The following is a 22,085-nucleotide window of genomic DNA, read 5'->3' on the forward strand; positions in this document are numbered from 1 at the left end:
TAATGCTGTTACCACTTATTAGCAGCAACATCTGAAAAGCAGGGATGACTCAGTCACAGGGCTGACACCGATGCATCATTTGTCGTGCAGCTTTATATGTTGCAGGAATGTATGTATTGTATGGTCTTTAAAAGCAAAGAATAACGACATGGTTAGGATACTGAGTCAGTCAGTTGAATCCGTTCATTGATTGTTTCTAAACTGGACAATCAGGCCCATTTTTTGCAATGTATAAATGAAAAACAAATATTTAATGTATTTAAAAATAATCGTTCTCAACATTTCTGCTGTTAAATGTTCTTGGTTTTTTCTGTTGGTTTATTCTGTACCTTATTATCTGTAGATTGCAAAAAATGTTTCAAGTTTTCTTTATTTATAACGCCCTGAGGGTTTAGATCCTTGATTTAGATAATCACCTGCAGCAACTGCTTTGTTGCTTTGTCATTTTTCCAAAAACACACAGACCACAGCAGTACTGATATTAGAATATAAAGAACGGCTAAAGTCATGATATTATTAAGGCCATTTGTTTGTCTCTGTGCATCTGTGATGGAAAAATAGAGAAATCTACTGTGGTTTTGAGTTTTTTGACTGGGTTTTTTTTATTATGAAAGCATTACAAGCATTCAAGATGCAGTCACAAAACTTCATAGGAGAATGTTTGACATCATAATTAAGGTGGAGTCTTAAAATTAGTGTGGTCTATGGATTTGCTGGTGTCTCGGCTGTGTGGCAGATTGATGAAAAAATTCTCCATAACTCAGTTGCATTAGTTTCCACTACAATCAAAGTCACAGGTTTGAATCAAAGACATTAGTGGAAACATGTTGCTTTTGAAAAAAGATAATACTGAAATATCACCCACCCCACTTGGAAAAGCACAGGTCTGTCTAACTACACTGTAATAACATTAATAGAAGTTCAGCTGTATTCAAGTGTGCCAGTAAGCCATGACATTGTCACCGTGAGCCAGCGTGAGCAATGTCAGCCACTATTAATGTTATTATTTACAACCTGCTCTTTTCCCACTTTGTCGTGTCAGAATCCACGCTTGCTACATGCCAGATGTACTGTCACAAGCACACAGAGCGAGGTGCAGTCAAGTTCAAACCCGATCAGTTGTAGAAAGCCTTCTTGAGCAACATTGTTATGAATATTCGTTACACTCAGTACTTCTACCTAGTGGCTGCTACTTGTGAAGGTCAAACTAGCCAGCTCTCATTTGAAGCTGCTCAGCATGGCAGCGAGGTAAGCCAGAGCATGCTTTTGTAATATTACATAAAGATGAGGAGGGAGTGCTGCTGACAGCTGTGACGGGCTATTAATTATAGTTTCATAGATGTGTGTCCATCCTTCATAGGTGTGTGTTGGGAGGGTTTGGAAGCAGGGGGGGGCAACATAGTCAAAATGCTCAATCATAGCCATCAAATCAGAAAACTTTGAGCTTTAATTGGTCTGTTTTATGTGCGAACTAATTAATTTCCCTATTGAAATGAATGGCTGGATTCAGCTACCGTTGTAAAGGGATAGCTGGAACAGTTGACCTTTACCGCTGTGGGATTTTCTTTATTACATCTCGTTATTCCGCCTTTGTCCCTGACATTGAGTTTTGACAGCATCTGCAAGTAAAACATCTCTCGCTGTCATCTGTTCAGCCTTCTCAGATGCTTCTTCTCTCACCTGGCTTCTCGCCCTCCCTCTTCCCGCTTGCACAGGGGATACAGCGTGAATGAGATGTTGGGCGCATGGTAATTGAGCAGGTATTGATTAGACTGCAGCGTGGCCTACGAGAAGCCAATAAGAGCCGAAGGATCAGAGCAGCAGCACCAACTGCATCTCTCATTCTGCTAGAAAACAAACGCAGCACAGCTAGAGGCATCTACTTTTTTAGATAACGTAAGCACGTCACAGCATACCTTGTTCTCCTATCTGCTATTAGCGCTGACTTCAGGCCTGGGAAGAGCTTCCTTCAGCATCGGCTGAAGCATTTAAATGACTGGGCGCATCGTCTGAGCAGGGCTGACTGTCATATTTCACCACTGGAGACTGAGCTCTCATGTCAGCGTGCCTTGGTGAGAGCAGAACTGATATGGAAATGTTTGCTAAGGAGGAAAGGGTTATTGCCCTGTCAGCATGCTGTCACCGTGCACATGCTGAAGCCTCTCCGTCTTTTTCCCCCCTCTACCTATGACGAAGATGAGGGTTTAAAAGCACAGAATGTAATGCTGACAGTCAAACCTTCCTAAGGTTTTGGATTATTTTGAACAGAGGCAGCTGCCTGCGTATATGTTATGCAAGCTTCACCAACACATTTAAAATTAGATTTGTTGATATTTGTTATGTTTTTTTGCCATTTGTTTACCACAGTAGTAATTATATGTTAAAGAGAGGCTATGTGCAAACCTGTTTAGACTCATTTTGCTGCTCGTATTGGAGTGGCTTATTTGTACTATTCAGGCTTGTACAGTAGATATGACTATCCCTCAGTAGCCTTTTAACTTATCTTAGGAAGTAATAAAAAGTAAAAAGCTGTAAAAACTGTAAAGAAAATCACCTATAAAACAGTAAATTGTTAATTTTAGACAAGTTTGTGCTAGTCAAGCAGTTAATGCTGTACTGATAAACATATTTGTTGCAATATTATTGTGTTTTCAATTATCTCATCTAACCCTGTACAAGGAACCTTTCCCTTTCAGTACTCGCCTGCCTGCGTGCTATTAAACGTATGCATAGTCAGAATAAAAAGAATATTCCTTCTAATGGATTTGTGCCTTAAATGGTGAGGGTTCACATCTTTATAGACATGTAAATTATAAGCTGTGGTATTCACTTAAATCGGTGTGTGGGCTCTGCGGTGTGTATGTGCTTGTGTGTGTGTAGAAAAGGCAGTCAGGCACATCCAGCCTATGGCCGGGCATGTGTGAGCACAGAGCCACATAAACTGCAGTGAGGTAACAGCGAGAGCCCTGAGAGGTGGAGCAAGGGGAGGTGGCTAAGCCAATGCTGTGCGAGCGCTGGTTACCATGGGAACACATTGATTATTTAACAATTTGGATGAAGCCTGTGCCCTGCACTTGCCAAGGTTCACTGGGAGTCTGTGTAGCTTTGCTGTCCTGAGGGTCTGCAGCCAAGTTGAGTGCTGTGTGGTGCAGTGCCACCAGAACATGATACACAAGCTCTGTGATGCTGAGAGACAAGAGACAGATGCCACAGTCGCAACTGACAGAAGAGTAAGATGATAGATCGGTGAATAGGAAACCATCATGAACAGATGAACCTCGGGAGCGAGAGAAAGAAAGCACTGTGGCGATCATCGCTCCCGGTGGTCAGTGTGGACTTGTTGGAAGGAGCTCATGCTGGGGAGGCAGTCTGGACTTATTGTCCTCGTGTGCGCATTAGGTCTTTGTGTCCATATCGCAGCTTGTTTGTATGGGTGTCCCTGCAGGATTGTGCTAAAGCTTCAGCCTGAACTTACCACTGTAAATGGACACATGTAAAGAACAGCAACTGTTTGTATAAATGATTAAAGTCTGGAGTTAAAAGTCCTTTGCAGTCGTACTCATACACCTTAATGAGCTTTTGTTGAAACCCGACTCTAATGTGACCACCGTCAAAGTGTCTTTTCTAGATGAGAAAAAGCACTTTTAAATGAAAGGTACAAATGCTCACTGAAAGCTCTGTGATCAGATCAACTGGCTTGCGATGTGATTGGACCCCAGCCAGCTGTGAATGCCATCTGCTGTGGGCACATTATTAAAAAACAATCTGCCCGGGAAGTTAAAAGGTCACCTCACATGACCTCTTACGACTAGCAAGTTCCGCTTTTCGACAAAAATTATTAAAATAAACCAGTCATGCCGTTGTTTCCTTTTTACCTGGAGAATGATGTTTATTAACAAAAAAACACAAAATACACTGCCCATGTGGGAAGAATTGTGATAATTAGAGTGCTTATTGTACCAGGTGTACACGCAGATGCCCGTGGATTGGATGTAATTATCCAAATAATAGATCGAGACAAAACTCCAATGTGGCTGCCATGTAAATTTCTTCTGCAAAATTCAGACATTGAGTGGATTTTACAGTGTCAAGGAGACTCACTGAGTGTTTGGAGAGGCATAGACATAGAAAGTCAGAATTTTCGCTTCACTTGTGTGATTTTCAACTTACATCTCACAGTAGGAAAATCCAGATACTGTAAGACGTCGTTCTTCTAAAGGGGCTATTACAGCACAGGTAGTGCTATATGCTACCTCTGCTATGTATTTTAATCCTCTTTTATGGTCGGATTTCTTTAACCAGCTGTTTTGTTTCCTGTGCGTGAGGTTAGCATAGAGGTGAGAGCAGGTTGTCCACAGGGGGAGGCGGGGCAGTAATCCAGTCCAATCCAAGTTACCTGGGTAAATTGCTAAATGTTAAACAAACTCGGGGTGAGATTATCTTCCATTATTCCTTTTTGTTTGCTTGTTATGCGAGATTCAGATAGAGGGATTACGCAGCAATCCCAGGCCAGGATAATGCTGCTGTATTTTTTACCACTGATAGGTTTATTGTCTTTCAGCCAGAGTTGTAGGTTTGGTGATCCCCTCGGGAAGCATTAGTTTTCTGTGTTACTTACGATAAGCACTGGAGGCATTATACTGTAACAGGTGTGTTCACATGTGGTCTCAGTAGTGGATTCAGTAGCTTAGTTTGTCAGTCACCAAGGGACAACAGTAGCCAGTGTATTCCCCCGAGGTGCCCCCAGGCTGTGTTTCGTCAACTGCGGTTTCATGGTTTTCATTCACAGTAGACTGCCACTGACATAAAACATGCTTTCACCACCAAAATCTTCTGTTGAGTTGGGGTCTAAGATGAAGGGAAGGGAAAGTTCAAGCCGTTCATGAGAAATGTGCAAACACAAGCACAGACGTGAGCATCTGTTAGTCCATATGCAGATAACAGCGACGGCCCAATTGTGCTGACTGGGAGGGAGGACGAGGAGGAGGAGGGCCACAGCTGTCCAGAGTCATAGCACATCATTACTGAGTGGAGCAGGTTAAAACTACAGCTCCTCTTTGTCTGGAGACCTACCTTCATTACCAGGGAACTTGACACTGAGAAGTGTGAATGAAATTATGCATATCTTGCAAGGCGCTTTTGATCAAAGGATGAACTCTTTTGTCAAGAGTGTGTGTCAAGCCACTGTTTTGTAGACACAGATGTGTTGCAGCCACAAGCAGCTTGATTGAAAACCCTGAATCAGAGGCTTGTTTAATGCTGTTCAAGTAGATTAACATCTTACAGTAAATGTCTTTATTAGCATGATGTACACTCACCTGCCACTTCACTTGGTACACCTGTTCAACTGCTCATCACCACAAATATCTACACCGCAACTATCAACCCATAAACCCAGTGCATTTAGGCATGTAGGTATGGTTAGGACGACCTTTTAAAGTTTAAAGTGATCATCAGAATGAGGGAGAAAGGTGATTTACGTTACTTGAACATGGCATGCTTTTTGGAGCCAGAGCATTTCAGAAACCGCTGATCTACTGGTATTTTTCTCCACAACCATCTCTAAGATTTGCAGAAAACAGTCTGTAAAAAGAGAAAATATCCAGTGAGTAGCAGTTCTCGGGCAATCAACAATACCTTGTTGATCCCAGAGGTCAGAGGAGACTGCTTCGAGGTGTTAGGAAGGCAACAGCAACTAAAATAACCAGTTTTTACAACCAAGAAATGCAGAAGAGCATATCTGAATACACGTCTCATCTTGTAGCAGAAGAAGGCCACAGTCTTAAAGTACTAAGGCAACAAGTCACCAAAAGTGGACTATTTCTGCTGCACTTAATGTGGCAGTTTCAGAATTAGGTTCAGTCAATATAAAAGCGTGGATCCATCGTCCCTTGTATCAACAGTTTAGGTTGTTGGTGGTGGGTATTCTTTGGGCCCCTCAATAACAACTGAGTTATCTAAACACCACAGCCTACCTACGTATTGTTGTGGCCATATCCACCACTTTACAACCACAATTATGCACCAATCTACTGATAACCGCTTTTAGCCATCAGATCTCAGTCCAGTAGATCATCTTTGGGATGTGCTAGAACGGGATATTTATACAATGGCTGTGCAGATAACAAACATGCTGCAAATATGTGATGATATCATGTCTGCAGCACCCTGTTGAATCTATGCCATGATCAGTTAAGGCAGTTTCTGAAGGGAAAAGGGGGTCCAACCCAGTACTAGCAATATGTACCTAATAAAGTGTGAGTGAGTGTATATTCAAGGACTTGACAATAAAATGCGCATCACCCCAGACAGCTGAGGACCTGCTAAGAAATATAGTAGATATATAAACAGTAAGACAAAATAAAAATGTTCATCTTGTTCTACCATTCATCCCGCGTGTGTCCCTTTAATATCCATGCCTTTGTAAATAATTGATGGTAACTGTTCAATAGAGCAAGTAAAAGTGGATTTTTATATCATGAATGTGACAAACTGAAGTTAACTGAAAAAATAATTTATATAGTTTCATTTTATCAAACCAAATCCCAGATTCCTGAATTTCCTTTCCTTATATCTAATTATATATCATGTACATCTGTGTATATGTGCTCATATTGTAGAGCAGTAGAGCAGCATCACTCCAGGTAGTTATAAATTATAAAGTGGAAATGGCACAGTAACACAGTTCAGATTGAAAAGATGTATGATAGGCGATGTGTAATATGTAAGTCTTCAGAATCAGTCAAACTCAGCTGCTTAAACACTGTACACTGTAAGGTGATAGGGTGAGATTGGGAGAGGTTGGCGAGGTTAGTGTTAGGACAGACAGCTAAGGATTTTCTCCTCAGTGCTGGACCTGGAAGTATAAGGCCCTGCATGCACCGCTGTCTGCATCCCCCTCACGCACACAAGTCAATCAAATCAGTAGAAGTAAAGGATGGCCATCGGCTGCTCCAACACAAACCCCCTCCATCAAACTTCACTCTGCATGCCTGAAGTGGGCAAAGAAACACCAGGTGGCACAATAGAGCTGAGCTGGGAGGTTAATTGGACTGTGAAACTTAATCTTGTTTGAGTTTTGCTTTTTAAATGCTGCTTTTGATATTTCCGCTGGGAAGACGTGCTCCCTATTGTACATTTGAGCTTTTTTTAAAGCCTTAACGGAAACAAAAACAAGAGAATAAACAATTTCCCTAAAAATTATTACCAAGAAATCTAAAATAGCTTTTAGAGTCTGTATTCATTATATTTTGAGCTAATTCAACCCATCATAGTACTCAAGAATTGTTTGACCCTTAACTTTTGACAGTAACCCTGCAACAAGCAGTTACTGACCTCTCTGTCTGTTTTGCTGTTAAACTGTTGCGTCCGGACAACTGAAAAAGGTGAAAAAGTTTATTAAAAAATTGGCATCATGATGCGTTTAAATGAGCTGTTTATTTCAGACCAAGCACCAGTTATTTTCTGTTCACTAAACAAGTGCGACAGACAGATATTTTGCATAAAGAGAGATTAAAAAACTACCTGTTTGCATGTAGAATAACAGACGTGAGAGGAGATTACTGTGTAGAGTTTGTGTAATTCCGTAAACCTTGTAGCGCACCAAGCCAAAATTCATGCATTTTTCTAGACGATGCTCCGTGCTTTCATTATGTGGAAGTAGATGTGGGATAAACGTATTGTGCCAACAGCTGGAACACAAGCTGGTTTGTTTTATGAGGTGACCGCAGGATGTCTGGCTGTGACGGTTAATAAGCAGCAGTCTCACTGCCCCAGTCCTCATTCTCAGTCCTCACACCCCCCTTTCAACCCCTCCCACCCCACCCTCATCTCTCTCCCCAGTCTCACTCCCAAGGAGACTCACTGCCTGTTCCTGTGGCATCCGTTCATTTTGCTCCCAAGCGATAGTGTGTGTACCGCATTACGTCTGCGTGCTGCCAGCCTCACACACTGAGATAATGTGTATCTCTTCATATTCACAGGCCAACCCTCCCCCCATCATTGTCAACGCAGACTCACTAGATGCAGGCCCTTATGTAAGTATCTGTTCTCGTTGTCTGTTACAGTATATATCCCTCTCATTCACACTTCCTGTGTCAGTGCATGAACATGTTTGTATGTTTGCGAGTGTGTGTGGATGAAAAGGCCTCCTCCTGGCAGCAACATGCTGTTTGCCATGTGGACCGACATCCATTTTCCTATTGACTCTGCCCGTTTGTTGGGATTGTGCATTCTGCAGTTGCGCATGTATTCTTACAGCGTTTGCATTTTAAGAAAGAAATGCACCTCTCATTTACAGCATTAAGGAATGTGTGGCGGTTTTCATATATATAGTAAAGCCATATTTTGACACTAATCCCGATTTACTGGGTTTCTCGTATTCAGTCTGATCTTTTTCTCATTTTTGGACATACAATGAAGGATTTTGCCGAAGCATTTGTACACGTCCCATTTTTCTTACGTGTTGGCAAACTACATACTTTGTCTTCAGAGGTGTCACTAACCATGCTGTTCATTTTTTGTGTTTTGTTTTTGGCAGGTTAATGGAAGTGATGGGATGTATAAATATGAAGAGATCATTTTGGAGAGGGTAAGTTTTACACATCGTGGATGCATTTTTTCCCACAGTATCCTCATTCTGATGATTGATGGATTTCTCCCCACTAGGTGGTGGTAAGCAGCTCAGTCTAAATGAATACCAAAGACAAATCTTAATGATTGTTAATTTATATAAAATTTTATGCAAGACAGGCGTTTTCTCACTGCATTAGCAACGTCGTAAGTGTGATGTCCTATGTGACCCACATTAACGCCAGCTAGGCATGGCTTTTTACATAATCCTGATACACATGTCATCAGCAGACGCCAGAAATGTAAAGCACCTTCCTGTGCAATTGTTTAGCAGCCACCACTGAACTTGTCAGCGGTGGCTCAGGTTTACTGGCAGAGCTATACTGTACATTTCTGCTCTCATTATTCCACCCACGGTAGATGCAGCATATTTCTTTGCCCCTTCCGCTCTAAGTGGCATTTCTCCATGTAGAAAGCTTAAATAAACTATGCACAGACACACTTTAAAAGGTCTGTGGGTGTGTAACTTTTGGTGGTAAGGCCCAGTGTACTCCTCTTGGCTCCAGAGCAGCACACTGGGAGGCCTCAGCCTCCCTCTGTCCTAATTTGTTGCGACTGTTGCTCATTAATTATAGAAAATAATAAAGCGAAGTCTTTTCTCAGCTGTCTTGTTTGCTGCCTGTCTCTGTGGCCATGGCTGTCAGATGCAGCAGTGTGCCTGGTCCCGCTGGATCAAAATGGGTCCTCTGTCGTTTCAGGGACAGGGACGGCAGGAGGTGGCAGTATCCATCTCCTGCAGAGAGTGAGAAGCATTGTATCAGGCAACCGAAATGATGACTCTGAGCTCATCTTTACCCCAGATTTTTAATGTACTTCATACACAGATATCTCTCTGTGGGTTCATAGAGTACATGCTCCCTCTTCTAATGGCATTTCAATTTGTCACACGTGGGGACGTGCGGTCACACACACAAGCCTCCACAGAAACGGGCATGAGGAAGTGCCTAGAGAAATCTCTGGATCATTTTGCATCTATCACATGATTTAAATACACTAAAAGAGATATATTGCACTAACCTTGAGCTTACTTTGTTTGCTGTTTATCGTATTATGTTGAAAATGTTAATCATAACCTATTTTCAGGGGAACTCTGGTCTGGGCTTCAGCATTGCTGGAGGAATAGACAATCCCCACATTCCTGATGATCCAGGGATCTTCATCACCAAGATCATCCCCGGAGGAGCAGCTGCTATGGATGGGCGGCTGGGGTAAGTTACCGTCTTCCTCCTGCTGCCTCCTATTTCTTCAACTCTTACTAAGCTCCACTACTTCCTCTATACTCTCTCTATTCTAACCTCTCTACTCTCATCTTTAACGCTCACCAACATTGCGTCCCGCCAGGCAGCGCTGAGTGGGAGGCAGAGTTTCTACAGCCCTCTGCCCCCAGGCTCTGTGTGCTTCCTCAGACTTATGATTCACTGGAAGACCAAAGCCTGAAACATGCAGAAATTATGATATGGAAGTTCTTTTTCATGTTCTTTTGAGGTTTCTGATTATACTGGCTTTGCTTGGGTCTCCCTTTTTTATGCAGTCAGTAAACTCCACAGAACTCCATGCACTTTACATGTGACATTTAAACCTTTTCTTTCACAGGGTTAATGACTGCGTGCTGCGTGTGAATGATGTCGATGTGTCTGAGGTGGTTCACAGCCGGGCGGTGGAAGCCTTGAAAGAGGCAGGACCAGTGGTGAGGTTATTGGTTCGACGGAGACAGGCCCCACCTGAGACTATTCTGGAGGTCAACCTGCTGAAAGGGCCCAAAGGTTAGAGTCAGTGTTAACATATTCTTTTTGAAAGTGATTGCAGTGCTGCTTAAAAGGTAATAAATAACATAATCTTACAAATAGGACCTGGAATGAAAGCATGCAGTCTGGGGTGATCCTTTTCTTAAAGCACTGGCTGTCTTTGTTATTCACCTAGGACTGGGATTCAGCATTGCTGGAGGGATTGGGAATCAACATATCCCAGGAGACAACAGCATCTATATTACCAAGATTATAGAAGGTGGAGCTGCTCAAAAAGATGGACGACTGCAAACCGGAGACCGGCTGCTCGCTGTAGGAGCCTGCACCTTCCTCTGACTCACTCGCATATCTGACACTCGAATCCAAATGAATTCATTAGCTATTCATGTGGTTCACTTGCAAGTTAAACAGATATTTAGCATTTTCCTTGCAGTCATTCTATAAAGCTATTTCTATAACCGGACAAGTACAGTGCTATGAAAAAAATTGTCCCTTTTATGATTTTATGATTTTTTTTTTACATATTTGTCATAGTTACCTGTTTTACATAATCAAGATAACTCTAATATTAAACAAAGATAACCAGAGTAAATACAAAATGTCGTTTTTAAGTGATGATTTCATTTTTTAAGGGAAAAAGTAATCCAAACCTACCTGGTCCTGTGGGAAATAGGAATTGCCACCCTCTTGTTAAATCACGAATTAACTGAGTAATCGCATTAATCACATTACTATCCACACCCAGCCCTGATTACTGCCAGACCTCTTAAATCAAGAAACCACTTAAACAGAACCCGAAGACAAAGTAAGCTTTGTTTGTTCAAAAAGCAACAAACGTTGACATCTGTCAGTCTGGAAGGGTTAAAAAGCTATTTTAACGCTCTGGGACTCCAGTGACCCACGGGGAGAGTCATTATCCACAAATGGAGAAAACTTGGTGGTGCAAACTTCTCAGGAGTGCCCGGCCAACCAAGAGCATATCAACGACTCATCCAGGAGGTCACAAACGATCCCAGAACAACATCTAAAAAACTTTAGGCCTCACTTGCCTAAATTAAGGTCAGTGATCATGATTTAGAAATAAGAAAGAGAATGGACAGATATGGCCATAAGGCAAAAGCCACTTCTGACCGAAAAGAAGATAAAGGCTCGTCTCAAATTTGTCAGAAGCATCTTCAGGATTCCCAACATATATTCTGTGGGCTGGCGAGAAAAAAACTGATTTTTTTTTAAAAAAAGGTTTAAGTCCCATTGCATCTGGCATTAAATGAACACAGCATTTTACAAAAAGAACATATCAACAGTCAAATATGATGGCAGTACTGTGATGGTTTGGGGCTGCTTTCCTGCTTCAGGACCTGGACAGCTTGCCATAATTGATGGACCCATGAATTCTGCCCTCTACCAGAAAATCCTGAAGGAGAATGTTTGGCAATCAGTTCATACCCTGAAGCTTAAGCACAGTTGGGTTATGCAACAGGACAATGATCAGTAACATACCAGCAAGTTCACCTCTGAGTGGCTCAATCATAACAAAATGAAGGTTTGCGAGTCCTGACTTAAATCCGATGTAGATCTTTTGACATTACCCTAAACAGGTCGTCCATCCTCGAAAACCCTCCATTGTGGCTGAATTAAAATAATTCTGCAAAGAAGAGTGAGTCAAAACTTCTCCGTGATGTGAACAACTCATTGACAGTTATCACAAACACTCGAATGCAGTTAGGTTTTTTATACTTAACAGATGAAATCAACATTTAAAAACTATAAAAAAATTATCTTTGTCTAATATTAAAACTCGTTTAATTATCAGAAATATGTTTGTGTAACAAATATTTTTTTTTAAAAATAAAGAAATTAGGAAGGTGGAAAATACTTCTTGCATGGCACTAAAATATACTGGGTTGACTGAGTGCTCAGATGTTAGGTACATCACATTATTTACTTAGGTGTCACATCCTGTAACTTTAAGCTAAATGTGACAACATTATTAGCACTTAGAATAATTTATAAGAAAAATAACACAGTCACGAATTGGGGCAATAAAGCAGCCCCTCAGCTGGGCATGAGAGAGAAATATTTGATAAAGGCAGATATTTTTCAAAAAAAACTATCATTAATCAGCATTCATGAGTAAAAGTCCAAGTAATTATCGCTGCACTCATCACTGAGCTGTCATTAATCATTATTTAAATACAAACACAATATATTTTACGAAATTCTCTAACACCTTTGTAACATTCATGACCTTTTTTTGTCAGATTGGACAAGTGATTAGGCTTCTGTAGCCTAGCGTCTGTCTTTTTATTTAATATTACTACTACTAACATTAATAATAAGAAGAAGTTTTTCACAAAATAAAAAGGAAAAGAATGGTTTGACAAACACAAGAAGCAGGATACTGAGGTATAAGACGTGGTGTTACTCATAGTAAACAAAGCTGAATGAAATTAAAGCAAGGTTGAGACAACAACAAGAAAATTTAGATCATATTTACAAAGAAAATGAAATTGAAAAACAAGATTTTAAAAAGACATCAGATAAAGTCTATAGACATTCAGAAGTCCCACATTCTACAAACCTCTTCTCCTCAGGAAGGTTGTTGCGAATCAGAGGGGCCCTGATGGGAAACCCAAAGTCACCTTTAGATTTAAACCTCGACTTTGAAACAGCCAGAAGGGCCCCACCTGAGGATCTAAAGCTGCAACATTTCTGCAGCGTAGCTAGGGGTGAGACCTAGATGTGGTTTAAAACTGAAAAGTAAAATCTTAAAATCACTTTTAAAACATAGGATTTGGGGTGACGTCTGCTTAAACAAGCTGTGCTGCTGCATTTTGAAGAAGTTGCAGGCAAGGCAGAAAATTGGCCTTTGAAAGAAATGCACACAAAAGAAAAATGTCAACTCAAAGACATCAGTAGTTAAAATGCAGATCTGGTGGCACTGTGGCATGCTGCTACAGATCATAGACTGATCAAGAAACATGGCATTATTTCCTGTTCTCTATTGCATTATTGCAAGTGAGCACATTGGTTTAATGTTACCAAACTGCTGGAATAACTTTTGACTGGCAGCATATTTCCTGGGACCTGAATCTTAAAAGAGAAACAGTAAAGAGAGATACAGAGCATCCTTCAAACCTCTACCTACTGCTTTTGACCTCTGTTATCACTGCACGGCACACCAACCTTTCACTTTGCTGTTGAAATGTACTGAAATCTCATAATACCTTCAAGCTATGATTCATTATTGTGTTGGCTGGTGTGATGACTGCTGTGATGCGTGATGTTGTCACAGTGCAGCAGGAGACACAAGGCTTTCAGGTGTTGATACAAAGATTTTTTTTTTCTTCCCCCTCTTCTGATTTCTGGACTATCGTCGCATTCAGGTGAACAACATCGTGCTACAGGATGTGCGTCATGAGGAGGCAGTAGCTGCGCTGAAGAACACCTCCGATATGGTTTACCTCAAGGTGGCCAAGCCGGGACCTGTGCATTTGAACGACATGTATGCCCCACCAGACTACTCCAGCAGTACGTATCTACCTCTTCCTGTTCTTGTAGTCGTACTATAAGTGCAAATTTGCTAATCAATAATCAGCAAGCTCCAAAATTAGAGATGTAAGGTAAAGAGTAATTTTTTTTATATGATTTTTTTTTAAAGTTTCATCTTTACCAGCGATGTTTTCTGAATTTTTCTGTTGGTTCACTGTTCTCTCCCCAAAACTGCTATGCCCAGACACCCACATAGTGTATGTAGTGAACGCTCGTGCACACAAACACACACGCACACAGACACACAATCCTTCCCACAGCAACAACAAGCACAGTTCTCTGCCTCCCACTGAGTGTGGATGGTTTCTCACATCCCACCTGCTCATGAGAGCCCACGATCTTGAGCTGCAGCATCTCAAATTTCCACACAACAGTGATTTAGTATTAGATGGGGCTATCGAAGGTTTTGTAAGTTCCGAATGTTTGAAGTCGTCTGCGTTTAAGTTCACTAACCCTTGAATCTAGATGTGGTTCCGGATTTGCAAGTGAAGTAGTTCACTTGCTTTATCACGCTCGGCTAACGCTAAAAATGTAAATTCAGAAAAAGAGGCTTGTTCATGTGTGTGATCTGTCTGCTATGTGCATGCACAAGGAAACAGGTTTTTAGAAAAATGCGGCACATGCCTTCACATATTAGTCAGTGGTAGTTCCCCATTTTGCAACAGACATATAGCAGAAACAATAGATTACATTGTTCGCATAAAAAAGCGAGCCAGCTTATAAAAAATGTCCCAGTGGTACTTTAAAGGAAAACCTGGGTCCTATTTTTGTGGTTTTGGCCACTATTTCTACTCCTAATAATATCATCGTTCTCACCAAGTTAATTGCTAAGCTTTGGGAATGCAGGAAAGAAGTTAATAAGAAGTTAGATGTGGTCAGAAATACAAGCAGTCAGATGATCAGACAAGTTATAAAGAAACAGAGAAGTTAGAAAAACTTGTTTGGAGGCGTATATAATTCAAACTGTCTTATATCGATAATCTGTACTCCAGAGAGATGGATATAAAGAGTTATGTAGAGAGGGATTATTCCCTTTTTCATGGGTCCCCTAATCTGTGGTTGTACTGTACATTCCCAGAAGGTAAATCAATTATGATTTTTCCTCATACATATAGAAAGAGGACATCTTAATTATGGTCATTTTAAACACACAACTCTGGCTATGGGTTGAGCAGCATCACTAACCTACCTTTTTGACCTTATGTTTGCAAGGGACAGCCAATCAGAAGAAAGCTGGCTTTATGAGAAGCTCTTTTTAGACCATGGGTGAAGTGATTGGCTCCAGTAAAAGATACTTAACAAAGGGATTATTTTGAGCTGTGAATCATGCAAAGCCAGTCTAGTAAGAGTCCAGTAATAAATATATGGAGCTAAAAAAAACAAGATAACAGTAAGTATTCTAATCTGCTCATGGATTCTTTTTTTCCCAGTTTATTTCATTGTGTTCCCACTTTGGTTCACACAGAGACACAAAAATCATATTTATATTTGGGTGAATATTATCATTATAAAGCAGTGTCTTGGTGTGGTAATGAAGCTGTCGTTTAGGAGCCGGTAATATCTGATTAACCAGCTTTATGCAGTTATGTTTTGTGCAGTTCTCCTGTTGCACAGGTGTTGTAATCATTCTTTCTTTCCCCCTACTGGCCTGGCCCTCCCTCCAGCCTTCCCCACCATGGTGGACAACCACGTCAGCCACAACTACATGGGGGGAATGGAACCCAAGCCAGTGTACCCGCCACCCCAAGTCACCCCGTCCAGGTACTCGCCCGTTCCCCGCCACATGATGGGGGAGGAAGACTTCACGAGGTACGTTAAAGACCGGCTTCTTCCATGAATGATCCTCCTCCATAACCTGACATTCATAAGGCTGTATAAGCGTAGCTTTGGCTAAGTCTTAGCACAGGTTGTTGGTGGAGATCAGCTGTTGGCTTTTTTTGGTATTGGCTGGTGTAGTTGTATTAAAGAAACACGGTTATAAATTAAGTAACTATTTTAATTTAACATGGATCGTATTTTGTTCCCAGTAGCCTCTATTTTGTTGCTTTTGTACAAGCGTTGTTGTGGTGGCTTCAAGGATACACCTGTTTACAGTAGCTTATAGTGTTTGATTAACAAAAGAATCTGCTTAGCTTGCAGTTTTCATCTCATCGAGGCCCCGATGGTGCATACTACTTAATAGCTGGACAGTGTGTGGCAGCTGTGTGCTGAGAGAAGTCTTTTGTCACATCTTATACTTGTTACGAGCGTGTGTTACCCTTTGACCTCCTATCCAAGTACTGGATCAGAAGTAGCATTCATAGAGGGTTGATTGGAGTGTCCCATGAGGCTTTGAGTCAGCTTAACCCACAGCTCTAGGGAAGAGGCTATATTCCCTCTGTGTGTGTGTGTGTGTGTGTGTGTGTGTGTGTGTGTGTGTGTCTGTGTGATTGCATGCGGGTGTCTATGTGTGCTGTCTTACTGGCCGAGTGTTACGTCGCCTTGTAATGTCCTTGTACAAGCTGTCTACATGACTTGTATGTGCATTTTGTCGCATCTTTGTTGGTATGTGTGCTTTATTTGTGTCCTACACTTGTCCCGTTCACTGTGATTCCTGTACCCCACAGCAGGGCTGAACCTATTTACAGTGTCATCCACAAACCTGGGGACAGCAAGGTGCCCCAGGCCCTCTACAGAGGCTTCTGTCCTTCCCCTGCTCCCTTGTGCCAAGGTCCACTCCCCTTCTCTGGCAGGTACTAACCTAGTCCATCATACCTTGCTTAGCTAACCCTCCTCTCTGTAGCTCGGCACTTAGAAAAATGCCAGGGCATATAACCCATCAGGATTACCAGTAGTGTGTTGGGCCACATCTGTGCACATAAATAGCAGTAGAGAAGATTAAGATGAACCAAGGGAGGAGGGAGGAAAGGAGAGCTGGAGGGCGAGGCAGGCGATATTTATGTTGAGAATTCTTTTCGTTTTCTGTCTGCATGTAAATTTTTGCTGAGGCTTTTTCAGTTTATTTGGAACCACTACTTTATCTTTCACAACTTCACAAGAAACAAGCATCAACAGAACACTGAGTAGAGAACAAGTGAAAAGAAAATCTCAATAGTCATTGCCCTTTGTTTCATTTTTTTTTCTCTTTTTTTTTCGTTGCCGCTTTTTTTGTGCTTTTCATATTTTAAACGGCCTACTCCCATTCGGTCAATATTTGATTTCCTGCTAATTTGCTCATATGTGCGAATCTCAAACAGTAGTGCTTTGTTCACCGCAGTTTAAAATGGAGTCGTACCTGCTCTTCACAAACACATCACCGCAGGAGTGCAGCCGAAAGGGCTTCACGCTCCCACAAGCTGCTCAATTCCATCTGTCAGGAGGCATTGATAAAACTAAGCCTATATCTCCAGCCAAAGCTACTTTGGCTAGTGCTTACTGCTGAAGACATAATATACATATTATTTATGGCTTGCATTTGGGGTTTTTTCTGTTTGGCATTATCAAATTTGCAAAAGGCCTCCTGGTGTTTGATTTAATTGAATGTTTTTCTTTTTATTTGTTTCTACAGCCACAGTTTTGTCCATTTTCCATCACTTCATGGATGACTGCACTGATGTCTGTGTGTAAACCATTGTTTTTATGTAATTTACCTTTATTGTGTAACATATATGCCTTGCAGTGAGTGCAAAGGAGAGTGACTGTAGTCCTACTCTAACTAAATGCTTGTGGTAAATGTGGTGTTTGAAAGGAAGGGTCGAACTGAAGGCTAGTGTGGATGACAGGAGCGGTGAAATATTTTGCCTGCTTCTCTATGTATGTAAATGTAAACAGAGAGCCTGATCCTGTACAGGGCAGCAGACAGTGCTGCAGCTGTCATGATTCATATGCACGCTGGGAAAACCAGGCCATGCACTCAGGTCTTACCCCTCTCATCACCCGTACTGCCAGCACCAATCACACATGCTTACTGTACGCTGACACACACGAACACACGCGTGCCATGCTTAAAGTGCAGCATGCAATTATGACACTGACACATGCCATACCTGTGCATATCGATCAAGAACACCGGACACGTTGTAAGCCAACTGTGCAAGTGAGAGCAGCCAACATATGGTGACCATGCATGCATTTGGGTATCAGAATCAAAAGCCATTTTCTCTGAGGACATCATAAATGACAAACCACTCGATCTCATCATTCTCGTCATTCTACTCCATTGGGCACAGGGCAGACACCTCTTTCCAATCCCCAAAGCTTCCTCATTGGCTCCAAACACGAAGGGTTATTTTAGATGGATGCTATAGTAGGCACAGGCTTCCACAGAAGTAGAGCAGACTTGTTGTGAGGAATGAGTCAGAGCTTATATCGGCCCTCTGCCCATCTGCACATCCCCCTCAGTGGTGTCATCGCAGACACGTCCCCGACACCCCCTTCTCCATCTGATATTACCCCCCTTTCTGGAGATATGTTATATTATATGGTGTAATCAGACAATCCTTTAAATCCTTGTTTCCGTCCACAATGGACTCAAGAAAAGATTAGTATGCATGTTTGGTGTAAACATACATCTGCATGCAGTCGTGACAGGGCGCAAGATGACTAAACAAGCAACAACCCTCTACTAGCCCTGTCAGGCTTTACTGCAGATGCAAATTACTGTGCAAACATTTTAGGCATTTTACATGTTTAGAGGCATTTGATCAACACTAAATTTATCCTGCATCTTGATAAAGACGCCAAACATAAAGTGAGAGTAATATTAACAAGAAAAGGGGAAAAAAGCATCTTTAGCAACAAGAAGAACAAGGAGTCCTGTAACAGATGGCGTGGCCCCGACAAAGCCCTGTTCTCAACATCATTGAGTCAGTCTGGGATCACACGAAGAGACAGAAGGCACTAAGACAGTCTAAATACACAAAACTGCAAGAAAGTTTTCAAAGTTGCTGAAAGAACATTGAAAAAGTATGTGCAAGTGTACCTAGGAGAATTGGTGCTATAGTCCCACCAAATATTTTGATTTAGTTTTTCAGCTTAAGGACTTCTGTGTAAAGTTAATAAGGAAACAAACACTTTATGGCATGATTTTGAAATGCATTCTCACTTTTAGTTTGCATGTTTTCCCCTTACTGTATGCAACAATGCCTCCTGCTTCGGCCTCTTTGTTTAGTCACAGCCTGTGTAAATACAGAAGCCTTAGTACTGTCGAAGCAGCTGAGCTAATCAGTAACATTATGTGTCTCTTGCACACATGGAAACACAACCTTTGACTGTTTTTTTTTCTTCAAGAATCTGGATAACACAATGACCTTTAGTTTGCGAGTTAAATGAGGGGTTTAGAATTAAAAGAACCACAGCAGAGTTCCCAACTTAGGTGTTATTCATTTATTACTCAGATTTTATTCTTAGTCACGGTGAGAAGCACGGAGAATGAACAGTCTATCACCTTAGCAATGAATAAATATTTTCCTGTCAAATTAAAGGAAAAGAGCAGACCCCGAAGAAGAAGGGGGTGGACACTGAAAAATCTATGGGTAAAATTTAGACAATGAAAAAGAAGAGGGAAGATGGTGCGTCCCCGTGAACACACGCTGATGTAATCTGTTTTGGAGATGGGGAGAGATAAAGTGCTGCAATAGGTAGTGTCTGTCTGTGGAGAAAATGGCATCCATCTGCAGTGTCCACCATTAATCAGCCAAGCAGAGCCAATTACTTGGCTGAGTTCAGGGCAGCATGACCTGCTGAACCCTGCAGCCCAGATATCCATTCAGAGCTTTAGGACTGCACTGCAACCGCCTCAGCCAGAAAAGTGAAGCACAGAGGGATAATATAGCGAGGGGAGGGGAGGGTGGTTTCTGAATTAAAGAAACCGCTGGGCAGAGAGAAGAGGGTTTTTTGCTGCTCAATACCTGTTTACATTCCTGGCATGGATGAAAAAGGCGGAGGGGTGGGAGGGAGTTGGGATGGGATGGGGGGAGCAGGTCTTGTGATAGAAAGGGAGGACTTGATCCCTGCATTTTTAAAATGTAGGAATTCACTCCCATTTTCCATGTAACTGACCAAGCACTTCACATCCTATGGACAAGCAACACACACACGCACACACACACACATACCTCCTTGGAGGGCAGCAGCAGCAACTGTTAAGAAAAGCACCTGTCAAAAGTCTTCCACAGACTATGAGGGCGTCAAATCAAAGGCCTAAAAGTCATGAAAGTCAGTCCATGAGCTCCTCTTTTGTTTACTCTGACAAATTAGCAAGGAGCTTCTGGGAATATATCTGCCTAGTGTCCAGAGGGCCAGGCTGACAGACAGGAATGCTGGTGTGCTGGACTGGAGGGGGGCCGAATCTTCAGTAGCATCCCAGCAGAAACGAGGGGATTGCTTGAAAGAGGATCAAACGTGGACAATCTCTAGTCCATCCAAATTATTCCAGGTGCGAGACAAGAGTGTTTTGTTTTGTTTTTTGCTTCTTCCTGTAGAATCGAAGAGGTTTTTTTGTTTGCTTGGGACTGTTAGGGTTAAATGCGTTGCCTTACTAGTGATAGGGAGCGAGCAACTGTCACAGCCCGAAGAGGAGCTGTTTCCCATCACATCACACAAGAATGAGATAGGGAACACAAGGCCCAGATCCCAGGAGTTTCTAATTCTGTATTCCACTTCACTGCGGAAGGCCAGACAGGAAGAGGGGTCGGGGAGTAATGCTGCGCTGAGCTGAGCAATGTGGCATAGCGAACATGTTCACGGTCAACATCTCATCTTCCATGTCGCTGGTGAGGAGCCTGCCTGAACGCACAGTTAGGAAATGCTCTTTCAGAAGTAAGCACCGGCTCTGGATCCTCAGGTAACCATGGAGATCTGTGTGCCTTGTCAAGCTGAGATGAATTAGCTTAGCTGGTTATTTTAGGCTTGACTTGTGTGAAGGCGAGTGAGTTGTTTTAGCATATTCAAAGGCAATTATCACTTAGCTAATTCTAAAAGGCTGTGGATAAAACTTGGAGCATAATGTAGCAATGTTATGAGTCTCATCAGCACAGTCATATAATCTCTTTACCAGAATCTTTTTTTGTAAGCACATTGCTTGTAAGGAGTCTACTATATGGATATTGATCTATCTTGTGTGATGCTCTTAGCATCTCTGCAAAGTTCACTTCATTTAAAATGCATAGCAGTCTTTCTTTAAGCACGATGTTACTATTCAGGAGTCTCCAGCATTTTTCCAGTTGCTCATGGGTATGATTCTGAAAGTCTGGAATGCTGCCTCTGCTGCCATCAATGGGAAAATGGTCTTAGCAGCGACTTTGAGCGCAGCCATTAGGGATGGAGCAGGAATTGTTCCTGTCGACCGCAGGCTGAGTACTGCGAGAGAAAACCACTAATGGGAACCATGCAGTGTTTTCTGTTGAGAAAGGAAACTGCATTTTGCGTGCATGCATGTGTGTTTATGTGTTCATCTGTATAGAAAATCTGCGCGAGCGTGCGTGCGCGGCATGTGTGCGTGAAAGAGTGAGAGAGAGTCGACTGTTGGGCTTCCTAGAGTGTGTGTGGGTGTGTTTGCATTTGTGTGAAGTGTGTTCTCAGAGGGCTTTTGCCTGGACCGTAGCAGCGGTTTGGCCTCTCTAGCATCTTAAAACTGAGGCGGTCTGAATAGCCTCCTGGAGGATGAGTCATAGTGGGTAAAGCTAAAGCAGAGCTTCAGCAGGTCTGTCGAGCAGGAGGCGGCTCATTGTACATTGATACGAGTGGGTGTTTAAGTGTTGACACGTGTGTACATTTCCATAAGATGTAGCCAATAGATGACAGGCATTTGGACCCAATCATGTTCCTGCTTGTTTTATTGTAATGAGTTAACAGTGTTGTGCATGGTTTTTATGCATGGTTATTATATGGTTAATCATCGTTTTCTACCAGCGAGTGGTGTCCTGAACATAAATCGTTTAAATGTTCTATTTAAAGTTCTCAGATTCAAGTATATAAACAGAGTGAGCCTACAATAAACCATCTGCAGGCCTGCTGCATGTAGCTGCCTAAACTGGACACACTTGACATTTTGGGATCATTGACATAACAAACTAGTCTCTGTACTCTCTGTTCATGCTAATTCTATTCCAGTTTTGGCCACGTCTCTTTTAAATTTGGCCTCTTTTTATACACTCTTTGTCCCGCCCTTCACCCTGA

General features: G+C 42.0%; 1 protein-coding gene across 14 annotated transcripts in view; it reads left to right on the forward strand.

Annotated features, from left to right (window-relative positions):
• dlg3 (discs, large homolog 3 (Drosophila)) overlaps window positions 1-22,085 on the forward strand; it is an 80,475-nt gene that overhangs the window by 41,055 nt on the left and 17,335 nt on the right. For 6 of the 14 annotated variants that reach the window (XM_086302718.1, XM_086302709.1, XM_086302713.1 and 3 more), the window contains 7 exons: window positions 7,983-8,036; window positions 8,540-8,590; window positions 9,715-9,839; window positions 10,225-10,394; window positions 10,552-10,688; window positions 13,763-13,907; window positions 15,575-15,737. In XM_086302718.1, coding sequence (XP_086158844.1) covers window positions 7,983-8,036; window positions 8,540-8,590; window positions 9,715-9,839; window positions 10,225-10,394; window positions 10,552-10,688; window positions 13,763-13,907; window positions 15,575-15,737 — 845 coding nt within the window. Of the gene's footprint in view, window positions 1-7,982; window positions 8,037-8,539; window positions 8,591-9,714; window positions 9,840-10,224; window positions 10,395-10,551; window positions 10,689-13,762; window positions 13,908-15,574; window positions 15,738-16,534; window positions 16,661-22,085 lie in introns of all 14 variants that reach the window. The other 8 variants (XM_086302716.1, XM_086302734.1, XM_086302744.1 and 5 more) reach the window with 4 other exon arrangements.

The sequence above is a fragment of the Aulonocara sp. 'chitande type north' Nkhata Bay genome, linkage group LG2, assembly GCF_057382095.1.
Source record: "Aulonocara sp. 'chitande type north' Nkhata Bay isolate Kocher_YH1m ecotype deep benthic linkage group LG2, A_spYH_male_GT1.1, whole genome shotgun sequence".
Lineage (NCBI taxonomy): Eukaryota > Metazoa > Chordata > Actinopteri > Cichliformes > Cichlidae > Aulonocara > Aulonocara sp. 'chitande type north' Nkhata Bay.